This window comes from Cavia porcellus, unplaced genomic scaffold, assembly GCF_034190915.1.
Source record: "Cavia porcellus strain 051 isolate PalLab524CR breed Dunkin Hartley unplaced genomic scaffold, mCavPor4.1 scaffold_6, whole genome shotgun sequence".
Lineage (NCBI taxonomy): Eukaryota > Metazoa > Chordata > Mammalia > Rodentia > Caviidae > Cavia > Cavia porcellus.
In genome coordinates this window covers 78,920,032-78,938,897 of record NW_026947489.1, presented here as the reverse complement: position 1 = coordinate 78,938,897, position 18,866 = coordinate 78,920,032, and the positions used below count along the sequence as shown (strand labels likewise).

The following is an 18,866-nucleotide window of genomic DNA, read 5'->3' as shown; positions in this document are numbered from 1 at the left end:
CGGGGGCCTTCACCACATTAGTGTGTGCCATGTGGATGGAGCCAGTTTGGGACAACTTTGGGGGCAATGTCATCCCTGGCTATTGGATCCCAACCAGAGGCATGACCTAGTCCAAGCAGATCCCACCAATCTGCTCTGGACTGGGAGTGGCCAACTGAAGCCACTACAGTTCCTGGTCCAGGCCTGTCTTGCCCAATTCTAATATGTCCTCTAGCCAGTCACCTCCCTTCCTCAGGAGGACCAAATTCCACAGTGGGTTAGTGCAGGTCTCCATGCCGGCTCTGTTCTCTGTTGTGATGCATCCTCTGCAAAGGGCGAGAACATCAGACTCACCAAGCCTGGACTTCAGTGAGACTGTGAGTCAAACTGGCTCTGGAAAGAGTGCCGTAACTGTGAGTCAGACTGGCTCTGGTGAGAGCACCCGTGACTGTGAGTCAGACTGGCTCCAGTGAGAGTGAGTCTAGCTCCAGCCTTCCGTCTATGTTTTTCTTTTCTTTTCTTTTTTTTTAAATTTTTCCTTAGTTTCTTCCTGAGTCATGAGAATCTCTTTCCTTTTGTCCAGTCTTCTCCATGATGGTGAATTCTAGCTCTGGGCTGTTTCTCTTAAAGAGGCTCTTTACCTTGCTACTTATCAATCTGCCATCTTCTCCTTCTGTCCAAAATAGCTGTTGGTCCTGGTACTCCATAACTGAGATTGACTAAGGGTCACAGAAAATACTGTGGCACAGTGTCAAAGAGCCAGGGACTCGGCCAAACAAGCAACAACTTCTCATTTCCAACAAACTGAAGAGGTAAGCTCTTTCAACAGACACAAAACCCAAAAACCAACTACACTGGAAGATATCTCAGAGAAGTGGTCATCACTTAATGATTCTAAATACTAGCAATAAAGTAACCCACCATAGGAAACTTACAAGTATTGCCCCAGGAATTAAACTAAAAAAGAGAGAAAAGAAAATAACAAGACACTTAAACAAGATGCAACCCCAGACACCCAGTTCACCAAAGGCAAATCCAAAGGACAATGAGTGGGACAATCTGAAAGCTCCCACCAGGTTACTCTGAAGTGGTAACAACAAAGCAATTGAATGAGGCTCTAGAAAAAATGAAGTCAGAAATGATCTCTCAGATAACTACAAAGATTACCAAAATACTCACTATGCTTAACAACATTAGAGTAGACACCGAAAAAAAAAAAAAAATAGATGAGCTTAAGAAAATTAAGGAAGCTCAAAAAAAATTATGGAAGCTCAGTATAGGAAACAAGTAGAATCAATCCATAAAGCAGATTCAAGCAGATGTCCAGGAGAATAAAAAATCCACTGAAAGTATTCATAGTATACTAGGCCAGTGTAAGGACAGGATCTCAGATATTGAAGACAGGCTTGCAGTTAGTGATCAGGAAAAGAAAGATTTCTTAACATTAGCAAGAGATCATGAGAAATCAATCCAGCAACTACTAGATGAGACAAAGAAGAGTAAGTTAAGATTGGTTGGAGTCAATAAAAAAGCAGGAGATAACATAACTGACACTTTAAAAATGATCACAGACATCATAACACAAAACTTTCCTAGTAGAAAAAAGGAATTTGACATATAAATAAGTGAGGCATATAGAACTCTAATTACCAATGATCAAAAAAAATCTACATCCAGGCATATTATAGTCAAGATTCCAGAAATTCAACACAAGAATAGAATTCTAAAAGCCATTAGAGAAAAGAAACAAATCATCTGTAAAAGAAAGCCCATCAGAATTACAGTTCACTTCTCAGAACAAACTCTTGAGTCAAGAAGAGCTTGAAGTGAAGTACTTCAAGTTCTAAAGAAAAACAACTTTCAACCCAAATTGATGTACCACACAAAACTATCTTTCAAAATTGATGGAGAACAATGAACATCTATAACTGAAGAATGAACTTTAGGAATAACAGGGGTTAAGAGCAGAATATGTTCATTGAGAGAAAGAAAGCTCTATGGAAGCTCTTAGAAACAGAAGGGGTCTCACATGGGTTGCCGTACGGGAGAACTTTAAAACATGAGTTGCACAATATAAACTGTATTTTAATTAATTTTATAAGTATTTGCTGAGTATTTAGTACTGGTAAACAAATAAAAGCTGGCTTGGGGTTATGAAAGTAGGAATGAGAGAGATTGGACCACCCAATGCATTATCTAAGAATAATGGGATAGGATTAAGTAATTTACTGAATATGAAAGGCCAAATGTAGGGATGAATCAGAGTAAACCCTGGGAGCTTCACCGGACTTAGTGGTAGAATTAAAAGAAAGGAAAAGAAAAACAGAACATGACATGGAGTCATATTGAATTTAGTATAGTAAGTCATTGTGGAGTGTTTCATAGGGTTCAGATATGGCTTTGATATAGTTGGTTTTCCATAGAGGGTAGCTATTAATGACTTCAGCTTTCTGTAATTGGAAAATGAAATTTTATCCCATGAGTAAATTAACTTTTAGTTAGTTGTTGGTTTTGCCTTTATGTTTTTTAGCTAAGCTACATATCCAGTTTCCAAAGCCACGTCCTGGTCATGAAGTAAAGTTGTCTTCAAAACAGTTTCAGAAATACATAGAACTGGTTGTATCTGAACTCAGGGGTGATGAATATCAAGTTCTGGAAAGTGTTGTGGAATTTCTGATGAACTCTGTGGAGAAGAGCCATACTGAGAGTCTGAGGAATTGTGCAAGATGGAAATGGTTGCATCAAATTCAACATGCTGCAGAGACAAGTGGGGTATCTCTGGAGCCAGTGTACACTGAGACCTTCAAGACTCTCAACCAGGTATGTTTCATAAGGGATATACAAGAAAAAAATCCTGGCAGTAAGTGATTTTCAATAACTTCATAAAAGCACATGATATTGGATACATCTAGAGATTCTTTTTTATTTTAAAGAGAAAAACAAAGAAGATATAAAATATAGATGTTTAATTTATCATTATAGGGAATAAATGACCCAAAACCTAAGTGAAATGTAACTGAAATAATTACTAGTTGGCACTATTGAAGCAAAGAAGATTGCTAGAAAGGTAGGATGTGGAAAAGATGTCTTGGGATTTCTAATTTTATTTGCAGTGAGAGTCAAATAAGTTAAAAAACAGACAGGCTAGCTCAGTGGTATAAGTGCCTGTCTGGTGAGCACAAGGTCGTATTCGATCCCCAGTACCAAAAAAAAGAAAAAAAAAGGTTGATAATGAAAAATATCATTAAGGAGATGCACAATTTAGGCTACATTTTCTTTGCATAATAATTTAGAAACTACATAATTATTTTTGAATGAAAGAATTTTTAATTTTTTATTAAAAAATTAAAAGAAAGGAGATTAAGATAAAAGAGGACATAACGACATAATAACATGGGTGAGAACAGAACAATTTAAGCATTATAAGTGTTTCACCACAAGGTAACATGACATAACGGTAGCTACCATAGTGTCTCTTTCCTTGAAATATTTGAGTATAACTTCATATATTATAGCATCAAACACAACATGACAGTGTAAAATCATTCAAGAGAATGAAAATATTACAGGGTATTTAGAATCAACTAACAGAAAATGAACAGTGGTTTCTATGTTATCTCCTTGTCTATAAGAAATTTTGTTTATACTATCACATATAATAAAATCCAATAAGATAAAACATGATAAACTGATGGAGAAAGAAGAACAAAAGCTTCATGGGACTTCAAAACAAGATGATATTAAATCAGCACTAACTATAATATTGTCTTGTTTTCTTCAGAATAACTGTTCATAACATCACAGATAATAAAATCAAACAACTCAGAATAAAACCATTCCAATTAATGAATGAAAACATTATAAGGCTTTGAAGCAATATAATGAGGAATCATGTTTACCACATACTTTTATGTATTCTTACCATTTCTTACACTAGGGGAACTATTCGGTATTTGTACATGTGAGTTTGGTTTATTTCACTTATGAGTATGGTCTCAAGCTGCACCCATTTATTTATAAATATCTCAATGTGAGCGTTCTTTATAGCTGAGTAGTACTCCGTTGTATAAAAATATCACAGCTTTTTTATCCATTCCTCTGTTGATGGATACTTAGGTTGTTTCCAAGATCTGGCTATTACAAATTGTGCTGCTGTAAGCACGGGTGCACATACATCATTGTGGTATGATGTTTTCAGTTTTTCTGGAAATGTGCCTAGAAGTGGAATAGCTGGAACAAATGGGACTTCCAATCCCAGCTTTTTGAGAAATCTCCAGACTGACCTTCACAATGGTTGCATCAGTCTACACTCCCACCAAGGGTGCAGGAGTGTTCCTTTTTTTCCCACAGCCTCTCTAGCTTTTGTAGTTGGTAGTTTTCTTGAGCCTGGCCATTCTTTCAGGAGTGAGATAGAATCTCAATGTGGTTTTAATTTGTATTTCTCTAACGATGATGAACATTTTTCAGGTATTTATTTGCCATTTGAATTTCTTCATCTGAGAATTGTGTATTCATCTCAGATGCCCATTTTTGGATTGGATCTTTGAATTTTGGGGTCTGACTTTTTAAAATTCTTTATATGTTTTAGACAGAAGTCCTTTGTCTGAGGGACAGTTCACTAAGACTTTTTCCCAGTTTGTGGGTTTTCTTTTCACTATGCTGGAGATTTCTTTTGAACTGCAGAAGCTTTTTAATAAGAGGCGATCCCAGTTATTGATTCTGAGAAGTATTTCCCATGCGGTTTTAAGTCCTGTCCATGAATTCTCTACCTACCCCTATGTCTTCATGGTTTTTACCCAATTTGTCTTCCAATAGATTTAGTGTTTCTGTTTTAATATTCAGATCTTTGATCCACTTAGATTTTAATTTAGTATATAGTGATAGGCATGGATCTAGTTTTAGTTTTTAGCATGTGGAGAGCCAGTTTTTCCAATACCATTTATTAAAGAGACTGTCATTCTTCCAGTGAACGTTTGGCCCCTTTATCAAAGATAAGGGGTTGAGTGTGTTTTTAGTTGTGGTTGTATCTTCTAATCTATTCCATTGATCTTCAGCTGTTTTGATTCCAATACCTTGTTGATTTTACTACAGTTGCTTTGTAGTATGACTTCAAGTCAGGGATTGTGATGTCTCCTGCCTTACCTTTGCTTTTTAGAACTGTCCTAGTCTAGGTCTCTTCTGGTTCCAGATGAATTTGAGGAGTGATTTCTCTAGATCTATAAGGTATGTTGACGGTATTTCTATTGGGATTGCATTGAATCTGTATAACAGTTTTGGGAGAATGGCCATTTTCACAATATTTATTCTTCCTATCCATGAGCAAAGGATGTCTTTCCATCCTCTGAGATCCTCTTCAATTTTTTTTCAGTGTATTATAATTTTCCCTATATAGGTCTTCCACTTCTTTTGTGAGAATAATTCCTAAATATTTCATTTTTTGGTTGCTAGTGTGAAGGGTGTGACTTCTCTTATTTCTCTCTCTGTGATTTTGTTGTCAGTATATAGAAACCCTATTGATTTTTGAGTATTGATTTTGTATCCAGCTATGTTGCTGAATTTATTTATTATATCTAGGAGTCTTTCAATGGAGTTTTGGGGGTCTTCTATGTAGCATATCATGTCATCCACAAATAATGATAATTTAACTTCCTCTCTTCCTATCATTACCCCTTTTATTTCTCTCTCTTGTCTAATTGCTCTGGCTAATATTTCCAGTACTGTATTAAATAGGAGCAGTGCTAAGGCACATCTTTGTCTTGTGCCTGATTTTGAGGTAAAGGCCTTCAGTTTTTGGAAACTTAGTGTGATATTGGCTGTTGGTTTGTCATAGACGGCCTTTATTATATTGAAGTAAAGACTATCTAGTCCAATTTTCTGCAAGGTTCTTAACATAAATGAATGTTGGACCTTATCAAAAGCTTTTTCTGCATCTATAGAAATGACCATGTGATTCTTACTTTTGGCTTATTGATATGGTGGATTACATATATTGATTTACATATGTTGAACCATCCCTGCATGCCTAGGATGAATCCCACTTGGTCAGGGTGTATAATCTTCTTGATGATTTGTTGCATCCTATTTGCCAATATTTTATTGAGGATTTTTGCATCTGTGTTTGTTAGGGAGATTGGCCTGTATTTCTATTTTTCAGTTGGATCTTTCTCAGGTTTTGGTACTAGAGTAATGTTTGCTTCCAAGAATGACTTAGGAAGGATTGCTTCCCTTTCAATTTCATTGAAGAGTTTGAGGAGTGTTGGCATTAAGTCTTCTTTGTATTTCTTATAGACTTCTACAGTAAATCCATCTGGGTCTGGGCTTTTTTTTGTAGATAAGAACTTAATTACATTATCAATTTCATTAATAGAAATTGGGTTATTCAGCAGTTTTACATCTTCTTGACCTAGCTTTGGTGCTTTGTATGTTTCTAGGAATCTATCTATTTCTTCTGTGTTATCAAATCTATGAGAGCACGGGTTTTCAAAATAGGCGCTGATGATCTTCTGTATTTCTACAAAGTCTGTAGTGATTTCACCTTTTTCATTCCTTATTGCATGAATTTGAGCTTTCTGTTCCCTTTTTTAAATAAGGTTGGTTAGGGGCTTATCAATTTTACTTATTCTTGTTTCTTTTTGTTTTTGGTCTTTTTCCTTTTTATCGGTACCCGGGAGCGAACTCACGACTGCCTGCTTGCAAGGCAGGTGCTTATGCCGCTGAGCTAAATCCCCAGCCCTAACTATTGACTTTTTTTTTTTGTCTTTTTCATTTTTATCAGTACCTGGGATCGAACTCAGGACTGCCTGCTTGCAAGGCAGGCGCTTATGCCGCTGAGCTAAATCCCCAGCCCCAATTTTACTTATTCTTTCAAAGAACCAACTCTTTGATTCATTGATTCTTTGGATTGTTTTCTTACTCTCTACTGCATTAATTTCTGCTCTGATTTTTATAATTTTTTCCCTTCTTTTGGCTTTGGGCTTGACTGCTCTTCTTTTTCTAGATGTTTGAGTTGTAGCATCAGATTATTTATTTGCATTTGTCCTGTTTTCCTGATATGGGAACTCAGTGCAATACATTTTCCTCTGAGGACAGTTTTCATTGCATCCTACAGATTCCAGTAAGTTGTGTTTGTATTTTTGTTTGCTTGTAGGTATTGTTTAATTTCTTCTTTAATTTCCCCTGTGACCCACTGATTACTCAAGAGTGTGTTATTCAGTTTCCATGTGTTTGTGGGATTTTTGCAGTATCTTTTATCATTAATTTCTAATTTCATGGCACTATGATCCAATAACATACATGGGATAATTTCAACTCTTTTACATTTATTAAAATATGTTCTGTGGGCTAATATATGATCTGTTTTAGAGAACATCCTATGTACTGCTGAGAAGAATGTGTATTCTGCGGTTGTTGGATGGAATACTCTGTATATATCTGTCAAGTCCATTTGTTCACATGTGTGATTCAGTTCTGTTATTTCTTTGCTGATTTTCTGTCTGGTTGATCTGTCCCTTGGTGTCAATGATGTGTTAAGGTCTTGTGTTATAATTGTGTTACTGCTAATTTGGTTTTTCATTTCTGTTAATACTTGCTTTATATAATTGGGTGCTCTGGACTTTGTGCATATATATTTAAGATTGTTATCTCTTCCTCTTGAAGTTTTCCCCTAACCAGTATGTAATGACCTTCTTTATCCCTTCTAATCATTATTGGTTTGAAGTTCATATTGTCTACAAGCAAAATAGCTACCCCTGCTTTTTTGAGGGAGGTTTCTGTTGCATGAAGTACTGTTTTCCATCCTTTGACTTTTAGTCTGTGAGTATCCTTTTGGGTTAGACAGCATATGGTTGGATGTTGCTTCTTGATCCATTCTGCCAGTCTATTTCTTTTAATTGGTGCATAGAGACCATTTACATTAATGGTTATAACTGTTATATGCTGGTTTATTATTGACATGTTATCTTTCTGCTGTTGAATCTTTATCTTTCCGTTCTGTTTGTCTGCTTTGCTTAGTGGTTTTTTTCCTAAGTGTATCTAAACTGTCTTTCAGTATTCTTTGCAGGGTTGGCTTGGTGTTCATGAAGTTCTTCAGCTGTTCTTTGTCATGGAAGTATCTTATTTCTCCATCGATTTTGAAGGACAGTTTTACAGGGTACACGGTCTAGGTTGGAAATCATTTTCCTTTAGGATCTGAGATACTTCACTGCATGCTCTTCTTGACTTTATTATTTGTGCTGAGAAGTCTGCTGTGATTCTGATAGGTTTTCCTTTATAGATGATCTGTCTTTTCTCTCTGACAGCTTTTAATATTCTATTCTTATGTTGGATTTCTGGGATGGTGATTATTATATGTCTGGGTGTAGTTTTATTTTGGTTATGACTATTTGGAGTTCTATATGCTTCACTGATTCTGATGTTAGTTTCCATTCTCATGTTTGGGAAATTTTCAGCTATTACTTCTCTAAATATCCTCTTGACATCCTTTATGTTGTCCCCTTCTTTTTCATTTATCCCTATCAACCTTATGTTGTTTTTCTTTGCATCACCTTGCAGCTGTTGAATTGTTATTTCCTGATTCCTTGTTATTTTTAAAAGATCTTGCCTTTCCTGTTCACTAGCTGCAATCCTGTCTTCAAGGTCTGAAATTCTATCTTCACTTTCATTGAGGCAGTTTTTACAGCTTTCAATGGAATTTTTGATTTCCTGTGTATCTGTTTGCATCTGCTTTATTTGTTTTTTATATTGTTCATCCAGGGATTCTACCTTTTTGTTTAGTTCCTCCAATTTTTTAACTGTGTCTTCATTAGATATGTACAGCATCTCTTTCATTTCTTTTATTGTTTCTTCTTTTATTTGGGAGATTATTTCTAGTTTGAATTCCTTTAAAGCTTCCTGGAGTTGCTTCTTTATTTCAATTGCTATTATTTCAGATATTTCAGGTGTATGTCATATATTTTCTTCTATGTACATAGCTCCTAAGGTTTCTTGGGATTGGTTGGAGGTTTTGAGATTGCATTTTGGTCTTTTGCTTTGTCATTTTCCTATATTTCTGTGCTTCAAGTGTTGTTCCAAGGCTTCCCCTGGATATGTTGGAGATTGTCTCTGGTGCCCTAGGCCCCTGGAACTGAATGGAAGTTGCTGAGCCTGGTCCAGTTAGGCCCTCAGGCCCTCCCGTGCCTCCTTCAGTGTTCCAGGTAGCTGGGCAGGCACCTAACCACTGTGGATGATGAGTTAAAGCTCTCCCTGGCCAAGTCCGATGCCCTGGGACTCACTTCACCTACTCTCAAATCCTGTAATTAAAGAAGGTCACTGGGTGTAATATAGTTGGTCCACAAAACCTCCCAAGGCTAGTCTATTGTGCCTGAAACCTGCCAAATGTAGCCCAGTGTGGCTGGGCTCTGGGCAGGTCCTTGATCTCCAGAAGAGATGATCTTATAGTCTCCTTGGGGCTCCAGATGCACGCGGACTTACCTCAGCCACTAGGTGAGTTTCCTGATTTGGGATAAGGTCTAAATGAAAGTTTTATAACCCATAAACTCATTCTAAAATAGAACCCAGGGCTATACAATATTTCACAGCACTGCCTAGAAGCAATGAGACTTACAGAATCCTGTTTCTTAAAACACATGACCCTCAGGGGCCACTGTCCACAAGCTTGCCACCTCCTCCAAAACTCATAGATTGCTACTCCTGTTGGACAGAGCAGCACAGCTGTCTTCTATATATGTCACAGATTCCACTGATCCAGAGAATGGACAGTTGTCTTAGCTAAATACCAACACTTGCTCATTGAAATCACCTTCTGAATGAGTGCATTTTCCAATTTTATTAGAAATGATTCAGCCAGGACTGCTTAAGAGGAAAAAAAAGGCATTACTTTTATTTGCTTCAGAGATCTGTGGTATCCTAAGAGAACTTTTAATATATGTTTATAAATACATGGTCAGAAACATTTTGTTACAGGATGCGGAAGTCCATGGAAATAAAAAGATAAGTGCTCACATTTCCCTCTTGGAAGAAAACCGACTTCTACCAGATAGAGGGACCATTTTATTGAGAAATGTGGCTTGCACCCTAGATGATGCTCCATTTGTATTGAACAAAGTGCTCTACCAGGATATGAAGGGAATCAGGTAAGAGCTTCTTGAAGAGTTTGGTTTTGTCCTTCTGAAAAATAATTCCCTTTCTGAAGTAAACTGGCATCCAAATCCTAGTGAGCAGCTCTGAAGGGGAATGTCTCCAGTCACTTGTGAATCTAGAGTGGGACCTGATGGGTTTCCAATCCCAAATGATTTCATTTGGTCATTTCAAGAACTTACTTGTAAGCAACGACTCACTACCCAGAGACTACACTTCACAGTATCAGGTCTATAAGTTATCTCTCTTCATTCTGTTTATATATTTTCTATGATAATATCTACAGTTGTGTTTTAATTATCTTCCTCAAGTCAGGCCTTTCAAACTTGTGATGTTATCTGAGTTTTCTCCTTTTATATATAATGATTATAGATGGCAAATTGATCCAGTTTCTTCTGCAGTTTAATCTGAACCCCTGCCCTGAGGTTTATTCCATCCTTGTATCCTTTTTTCTCAGCTTTACAGTAGTGGATGAAGGGAAGCCAATTCATGTCCCACAAGTTCAGTATCATGGAAATGTCTTTTTCTGGGACAATTCTAAGAAGAATGATTGTAAAGGGTCATTCCTGGCTCTGCCTCTCCAGGATGCATATATGAGGGTCTTTGGAGTCCTGGCTGTTGACACTCTTAGAGATCCCCATGAAATAAACATCTTCCTGCCTCACGAGATCAGATTCTATCAGGTAAGTCATAGAAGTCTTCAAGAGCAGAGGAAGAACGGCCTTTCCTATATTTCTTACAGAGTGAAGCCAGATGAAAGGAAGGCTGTATATATATTTATGTTATCATGCTTGGTCTTGTTCCCTGTATCAGACCTTGAAGAAGTTCCCTTTATTTATGAAAATACTCTCAGCCTTGATTACACATTCATTCATCATCCTTTCTGGGAATATGGTTAATATGTGTCTCATTGCATTAATAATAAGAATAGAATTTGTGTTGTGGAACAGAATCCAAAGATTAAATCCACAAAGTAGGATGAATTTTTAGAAGGGATATGTTTGTTTTATTGGTAATGCTACCTGATAATCTTGTGTTCTTTCCATGAAGGTTACTAAATATGATATGCATCCCCATAGCTCTTATTTTCAGTATTATAATTTTTAAGGACAAAGAATAAATAAAAAGCCCCAAATGTTTTACTGAATATTCATTTATGTCTTCAAATTAGGTCACAAAAATGATAGGCATTTGTAAGACGATGAAATAACTAGAACATCTCTCCATTTATTTTTATGTAATTCTGTGGATATAAATTTCAATGAAGGAATATTTAAAGCTTTTGTGGAGGCAATGGGCTGTGTATTATTGCAGTTAATCAGGAGCATGCTATATCCTTGTAGCTTATTCCGCTGTAAAATCTTGGCTATTCATGTTCACTCATTATTATTTTTCATTTTTTCTTTCCACTTACTGAATAGATAACTGAGCAAAGTGGTTGGGTATCTTTCTCTTCCTTATATCCTTGAACATGTAAGATTCATTCTCATCTGACAAAAACAACATGAAGAAATTAAGGGGTAAAATGGAGGAGTTATCAGTAGGTGAACTATATAGTCCTATTAGTATGTCCAAATAAATTATAAATTGGCCTTCCAGTCCTTAACAATAAAGGCCCTAGGTTACCATTAAAGGACTTGAGTCCTCACATAATATAAATGCATATGATTCTGAAGAATTTGTGGAAGAGTTTCTTGACAACAGGAACACATATAGGTTCTACGAACTTCCCATCCCTTTTCTGTAGGACAAGATCTCTTTACCACTGTTTATTTTTTTTTAATTTTATTTAAGGAGAAAAGAAAAAAAAAGCAGAGAAAGGGTACAAGTTATACAGATTTACAGAAAAAAAATAAACAGTAGGAAATCACTAGTTAATGGGTTACATATTGTCATCTTAGAAATAATTGTTCAAGTCACAAAATTAAAGCTTGTAAAGTGGACATTCCAACAATGATACTGCAAACAGTTCTGTTCGATGATCCAATAAAACTCTGTGATATCATTTCCTATCTTATACACTTAAATATACATGCAGTTATATAGTTTAGAGCACTTTCTTTTCCTCTCTTTTGTACAATGACTATTACACATTTTGGGTTTCATTGCTCCCACGGTTCTTAATACTTTTTTGAAAGAGAGTAAAACCAAATGTGACATAACAGAACAGAATCAGTCAAGTCAAAAGGGTGGACATAATAGATAATGTAAAAACATAATACAAGGTGATCAACAATGGTTACCATAATGCCTCCTGCTATCTCTAATAGAATTGCCTATATCTTTAGTTATAATACGATTGAACAAAACAGTAAAGAATAAAACCGACAAAACCAAAACTTTGGAGACATTGTAGGTCTTCAAAAGTAGATAAAAGTCAACGAGAATGGGCGTTATAATGAATCTCATTATCTTCTCAGCTGATGCCTAAACTTTCGAACCTGATACTATCCAGCAAAACAGAATAGGGGAACATCAGTCAAAAACAAGATGGTGAGAGTAATACAGGGCTTTAAATTGAGATAATGGAAAGTCAAAGTGGGTTACTATACTATATCCTGCTATTTTTTTCCTTTAATTAAAAGGATAAAAATAAAAAAGTAAATAATGGAGTGGAGATTGAGATAAAAGAGGGCATAACAGTGAAACAGTACAGATCAAAACATAACCATTTAAGCAGAATAGTGTTTCACCACCAGATAATCCTGACCTAAGTAGTTACCATATTGTCTCTTTCCTTGAAATCCTTGAGTACAACTTCGTATACTGTAGCATTAAGTATATCAAAACAATGTAAAACCATTTAAGAGAATGACAGCATTACAGAGTATTTAGAATCGACTAACAGAAAATGAACAATGGTTTCTGTATAATCTCCTTGTCTTTAAAAGGTTTTTGCTTATACTATCGTACATAATAAAATCCAATAAGATACAACCTATTTAGACCATTGGAGACAGAAGAACAAAAGCTAGATAAGACTTCAAAACAAGATGATACTAAATCAGTATTACTTATTAAGATGTCATTTTCTCCAAAGTAGCTGTTCCTATCATCCAATCTTCTCTGCCTCATTTCTGTTGAGCTCTTTTTCTGTCAGTAGCTGTCAGTTTGTCTTCTTCATTTTGTTCTCTGCTCCATTCATTGTGGCCTCCCCACCACTATTTCTGGATTCTTTGTATTTTTCTTTTTTAGAATATCCTGCAATACTCTCTGTAGAGTTGAATTGGTGGTTGCAAATTCCCCCAGTTCCTCTTTATCCTGGAAGCACCTTGTTTTTCCATCAATTTCCAGGGACAGTTGTGCAGGATATCTCAATCTTGGCTGGAGATTATTATCTTTCAAAGCTTGAATTATTTCCCCCCATGCTCTTCATGATTTGATGGTTTGTGCAGAGAAATCTGCTGTAATTCTGATGGGTGTTCCCTTGTAAGTGGTCTGTTTCTTGTCTCTGACAGCTTTTAATATTCTGTTCTTGTATTGAATTTCTGGAATTTTTAATATTATATGCCTGGGTGTTGCTCTGTTTGGGTTGTAGGTAGCTGGGGTCCTGTATGCCTCATACATCTGAGTATCTTTACCTTTTGCTAAATTAGGAAAATTCTCCTGGATTATTTCTGTGAGTAGCTTTTGTAGTTCACTTGTTTGTGTCCCTACTTCTTCTTTTATGTTCTTAATCCTTAAGTTATGGCTCCTCTTATCATCTTCTTGTCTTTGTATTATTGCTGTTTGTTTCTTTGTTATTTTTAAGAAGTTTTTCATTTCATTCTCCCATATTACAAGTCTGCCCTCCAGTTCAGATAGTCTGTCCTTAGTTTCTTTCAAGCTGTTATGCCAGTCTTCAATAGACTTCTTAGTATCTTGGTAGTCCCTTTGAACCTGCTTCACGTATTCTATGCTTTCTCTGTTTTCTCCATCAAACAATTCTCCCCTCTTTTTCTGTTCTTCCATTCCACCATCTGTTTTTTCTTGGGTGGTGCTTAGCATTTCTCTAACTATTCTACATACTTCTAGCTTCAGGTCATTGATAACTTCATTCCTGAATTGATCTATGAGGCTCTCTATATGGCGCTTTATGTCTATTGGTGCGGTGTCCACTATTGCCTGTTTCTCAGAATTGGGGGCCGAGGAGCCTTTCTGGTTGCTGCCTTTTCCCATATTCTCTGTTCCTTACATATGCAAGCTTATATAGGAGACCTAGCTTCTCTCCCTGTCAGCCACAGCCTGATTGAATTGAGCCGGTTAGATGTTCTCGCCCACCGCAGCGCACCAGGGAGTTACGGACCAGGCAGCCTACGCGGGGCCCGCCCCTCCCGGCCACCGTCAGGCTCTGGGATCTGGGTTGGGCCAGCCTACCGAGTCCGCCAGCAGCGTCACGCAAGCCAGGCACTTTTCACCAATCCCGCACGAGAGGGGGATGTGTGGCTGGAGTCACCACCACGCCCTGCTCCCGCAGGACTGCACGGGCCCAGAAAGTCCTCCGCTGGAGTCAAACTGTGGTAGAATATCAGTTTCTCTCACTCACCTCACCACAAGTCAGTGCACGCCCCCCTGCCCATCCTGTTTTCGACTCCGTTCGCAGCTTCCCATTCTCAAAGCTTCTGCGCGTCTCTCTCCTTGCCGAGCCGCTGTAGAGGCAGTCACCGTGCAGCGGGAAACCCAAATCGCGGCTTCCAATGGCGCGGGGTCCAGCCTCCACACTGAGGCTTATCTGTTCCTGCTTTAGCACCAGGACTGCATTCCAAGTTGGTTTCTCTCAGCCCAGTTTGTTCCTGAGTCAGCAGAGCATATCTCCACCTGCTTGTGTCTCCTTACTCCGCACCCTTCCTGACTTCTGAGCCGAGCCTTTCAGAGAGCCTCCGTAGTAGCTGTTATCTGTCCGCCATGTTCTCCCCTCTTTACCACTGTTGAAAGACTGTAATCTATCATATTGTAGACCTTGGGACTAAGCATAACCTACTGTTTATATGATGACACTAGCCATAGATGGAAACATTAGTCTTGGCATCAGATGAAGGCAGCTTCTATCCATCTGCCTAGGACTAGAATGTAGACTTTTAAATATTTTTCTCTCCTTTGTCTTCACTTTCATATGCTGCTGCTTCTGTTTCCTCTGCTTCTGTTTCCTCTGCTTCTGTTTCTTCTTCTTCTGCTTCTGTTTCTTCTTCTTCTTCTTCTTCTTCTTCTTCTTCTTCTTCTTCTTCTTCTTCTTCTTCTTCTTCTTCTTCTTCCTTTTTCTTCTCTACTGGAACATATCACAAATTTCCCTGGACTATCATCATAAAACTGCTGATTTGTGCTACTGTAACCAAGGGTATGCAAATGGATGAACCTTGACGTCATAACACTAAGTAAAATAAATCTGACACAGAAGATTAAATATTTCATGGTTTCTCTTATATGAGAAATCCAAGGTATAAATAATTTAAACTGCAAAATAAAATATAGATTTTAAGAAGCTGAAAGTAGATCTTTCAGAGATACAAAAGAGATCTAACGATAGGAGAGAAGAGTAAAGGGAGGAGAAGAGAAAGTAAAAAGGATTAAGATGCTACATGTGTAAGTACCAATTCCCCATGGTGAATGAATTCATTATGTATCTCAAAATTACACTAATAAAAAATAAATAATACACATGGATATGCATATATCACAATAATATAATGTCTTTCTTTCCTTCAATAATATACCTAAGAGAGGTATACCTGGGTCAAATGGAATAGTGGTTGTACTACTTTCCATTTCCACCAACAACATAAAAGAGTTCCTTTTTCTATACATTCTTGCAAGCATTCATTGCTTTTTTTTTTTTTTTAACCTTTGAGACAGGGTCTCACTGTGTAGTTCACTCTACCCTGGGCTCAATATGTAGCCCAGGCTGGCTTCAAACTTATGGCAATTCTCCTGCCTCAGCCTCTTGAGTACTAGAATCACAGGTACACACACACACACACACCTACTACTTTTTGTTTTCTTGATAATAGACATTCTGATGGGATTAAAATGGCATTATTATTATTTAGGTTAGCATTTTACATTTTTTTTGTTGTTGTTGTCTTTTTCTTTTTTGTCAGTACCGGGGATCGAACTCACGACTGCCTGCTTGCAAGGCAGGCACTTATGCCGCTGAGCTAAATCCCCAGCCCCCTCCCTACCTTTTTGAGACAGGATATCTCTAAGTTGTTCAGGCTGGCCTTCAATTTGCAATCCTGTCTCTGCTGCCAAGCAGCTGGGATTTACTTGTGTACTTTTGCCTCCAAACCCTTTAATTTCTTGATGATTCCTGTTATGTAATAGAATATGGAATGCCACTGATGTAAGAAGTGGATTATCATTAATTTAAAAGATAGCACAATTAATACATTGTTAATTATTTTGCTATCTTAAAAAGAAAAGGCAACTTAAATTTTCTGTCTTTGCAGGGTGTTGCCAATGTCTTCAGCAATGCTTACCACTATGTTCACAGCAGGGAGCACATCTTGCATGTTGTGATCACTGGCATTGGCTGGCTGCTCAGCAACACTTCCAGCATTGTCTCCATCACTACCTATTTTGTTGAGGCCAGCCCAAACCAGGTAGGCAAGGCTCATCATGTTAGATCTCTTCTGTGTCAGATGTCAGGGCGGTGTGGTTGTGACATCTGTCATCCCAACGATCACAAGGGTTGATTCAGCTGATCTAACTGCCTAAGCAAGTGGCTCCTTCCTCCCTCACTTTCCATATGCATCCCTCCTGAAGCTGTGTGCTAAAAGAGGACAACCCTATCAACAGAGGAGACTATTCTTCAGTCAAGGCTATATGAGTTGCTGTATTCCCCTACTAGTACCTCCAAATAAGTTCTCAAGATTTCCTCAATATAACAAAGTTACTAGATGTTAAGCTAACCAGGGAACATATTTCCCCAGTTAGCATATTTCCAGGGACCTCAACTCAAGATTCTTGGTTATGACTGACAGGAATCTGCATTAGACAAAAGATAAAATTGACTGATCCATGTGACCAAAAGGAAGAAAGCACAGGAGTTGAGCTGCTTCCAGAATGACCAGATCGAGAGATTCAATAGCATCAGGGCTCTCTCATGTTCTTTATTATCTCAATTCTCATGTTTTCTTCCCTCTGACATTGGCTTTGTTCTTCCAAATAAAGATGGACTTTCTTTATATGCAAGTCAGATGCTTAGTAAAGCTTCCAGTGAAATGTTCCAGTTTGGAAAATTCCAGAGATAAAACTCTTTTATTTTATTTCAAAACAAAAAAAAGAATAAAAACTATGACACAGAAATTCAAAACAAAATAATGAGATTAACAATCGCTAATATATTGTGTATTGTTATCTTCAAAGTAGTTGTTCAGATAAGAAAACCTTTTTGATTCATCCTGCGGTATGTTCCAAGGCAATACTCCCAAGAGGTAATACTCCCATCATCACATGAGTGATAAGAGAATGAATAAGGGACTCTTATTTTGGAAAGACACATTTATGTCACACCAATAATGCTTTTTAAACAGGGTCCCCATCCAAAGATCAGTGGAACAGATGAGAAGATGCAGAAACAACTTCAAACTTACTTAGCCACCTTATCTTTGACAAAAGTGCCAAACACATTCACTGAAAGAAAGACAGCCTCTTTAATAAATAGTGCTGGAAAAACTGGCTCTGCACATGCTGAAGATTAAATTTGGACTCATATTTTTTCACCATGTGCTAAACTAAATTTAGAATGGATCAAAGATCTAAATATTAAAACAGAAACATTAAATCTGCTAGGAGATAGAATAGATAAAACTCTCGAATATATTGGTGTAGGTAAAGACTTTATGAATAAAACCCAAATTGCACAGGAACTATCATAAAGAATCAACAACTAGGATCTCATCTTATTAAAAAGTTTTTGCACAGCAAGAGAAACCACCAACAGAGTGAAGATACAGCACACAATGTGGGAGAAAATGTTTGTTTGCCATCTTTTCCTCAGACAAAGGATTACTATAAAAAACTAAAAAAATCAGGCCAATCCAAACTAAAAACCCAATCCAAAAATGGGCATCTGAGATGAACACATACTTCTCAGATGAAGAAATACAAACAGCAAATAAACATATGACAAAATGTTCAACATCATTTGTCATTTGAGAGATGCAAATTAAAACAAGGCTGAGATTCCACCTCACCCCAGAAAGAATGGCTATTATCAAGAAATCAACCAACAACAAATGCTGCAGGAGCTGTGGGGAAAAAAAGAACCCTTTTCCACTGTCTCTTAATTCATTGAAAAGAAAGAGCTGTGTTAATATTGTTTGGACAATTAAATGCCTATGTATTGTACTCTGAGTAAAGAAAACACACAATTATTAACTGTTGCTACTCTGCTATTATCTTGTTTTTAAATTTTAGGAGGTTTTTTTCCTCTTTAAAATAAAACAAGTAAACACAGAGAACCTTCTCTGTGTGATCCCTGAGAGATGAGAGGACAGGAGAAGTGTGATACCTCAATGTCTGTTCTGATATGCACAAGCCTGTGTACAAAAAGACTCAGTGTCTCAAGAAGTTCAGAGCAGCCGCCACTTGACAGCTAGTGGGGAAACCAAGAGGTCAGAATTTCATTTTCCTAAGATTTTGAGAGGGTTAAGTGACGGACATGTGTGCCTGGTTCGTTATCTTAAATCACATCTTACCTTTGACAAAAAACCCAGAGACGAGTCAATGATTTTTACTTTTACCTCATACCATTCCTTATATAATAGATTTTCTGC

The 18,866-nt window shown here is 37.2% G+C and overlaps 1 protein-coding gene across 4 annotated transcripts in view; it reads left to right on the top strand.

Moving 5' to 3' along the window:
* Nucleotides 1-18,866, top strand: part of Efcab5 (EF-hand calcium binding domain 5) — a 170,982-nt gene that overhangs the window by 116,904 nt on the left and 35,212 nt on the right. For all 4 annotated transcript variants that reach the window (XR_010048216.1, XM_063251107.1, XM_063251105.1 and 1 more), the window contains 4 exons: nucleotides 2,510-2,799; nucleotides 9,940-10,109; nucleotides 10,571-10,796; nucleotides 16,536-16,688. Coding sequence is in view for 3 of the 4 variants with exons in the window: in XM_063251107.1 (XP_063107177.1) it covers nucleotides 2,510-2,799; nucleotides 9,940-10,109; nucleotides 10,571-10,796; nucleotides 16,536-16,688 (839 nt within the window). In the remaining variant the exon portion in view is untranslated. The remainder of the gene's footprint in view (nucleotides 1-2,509; nucleotides 2,800-9,939; nucleotides 10,110-10,570; nucleotides 10,797-16,535; nucleotides 16,689-18,866) is intronic.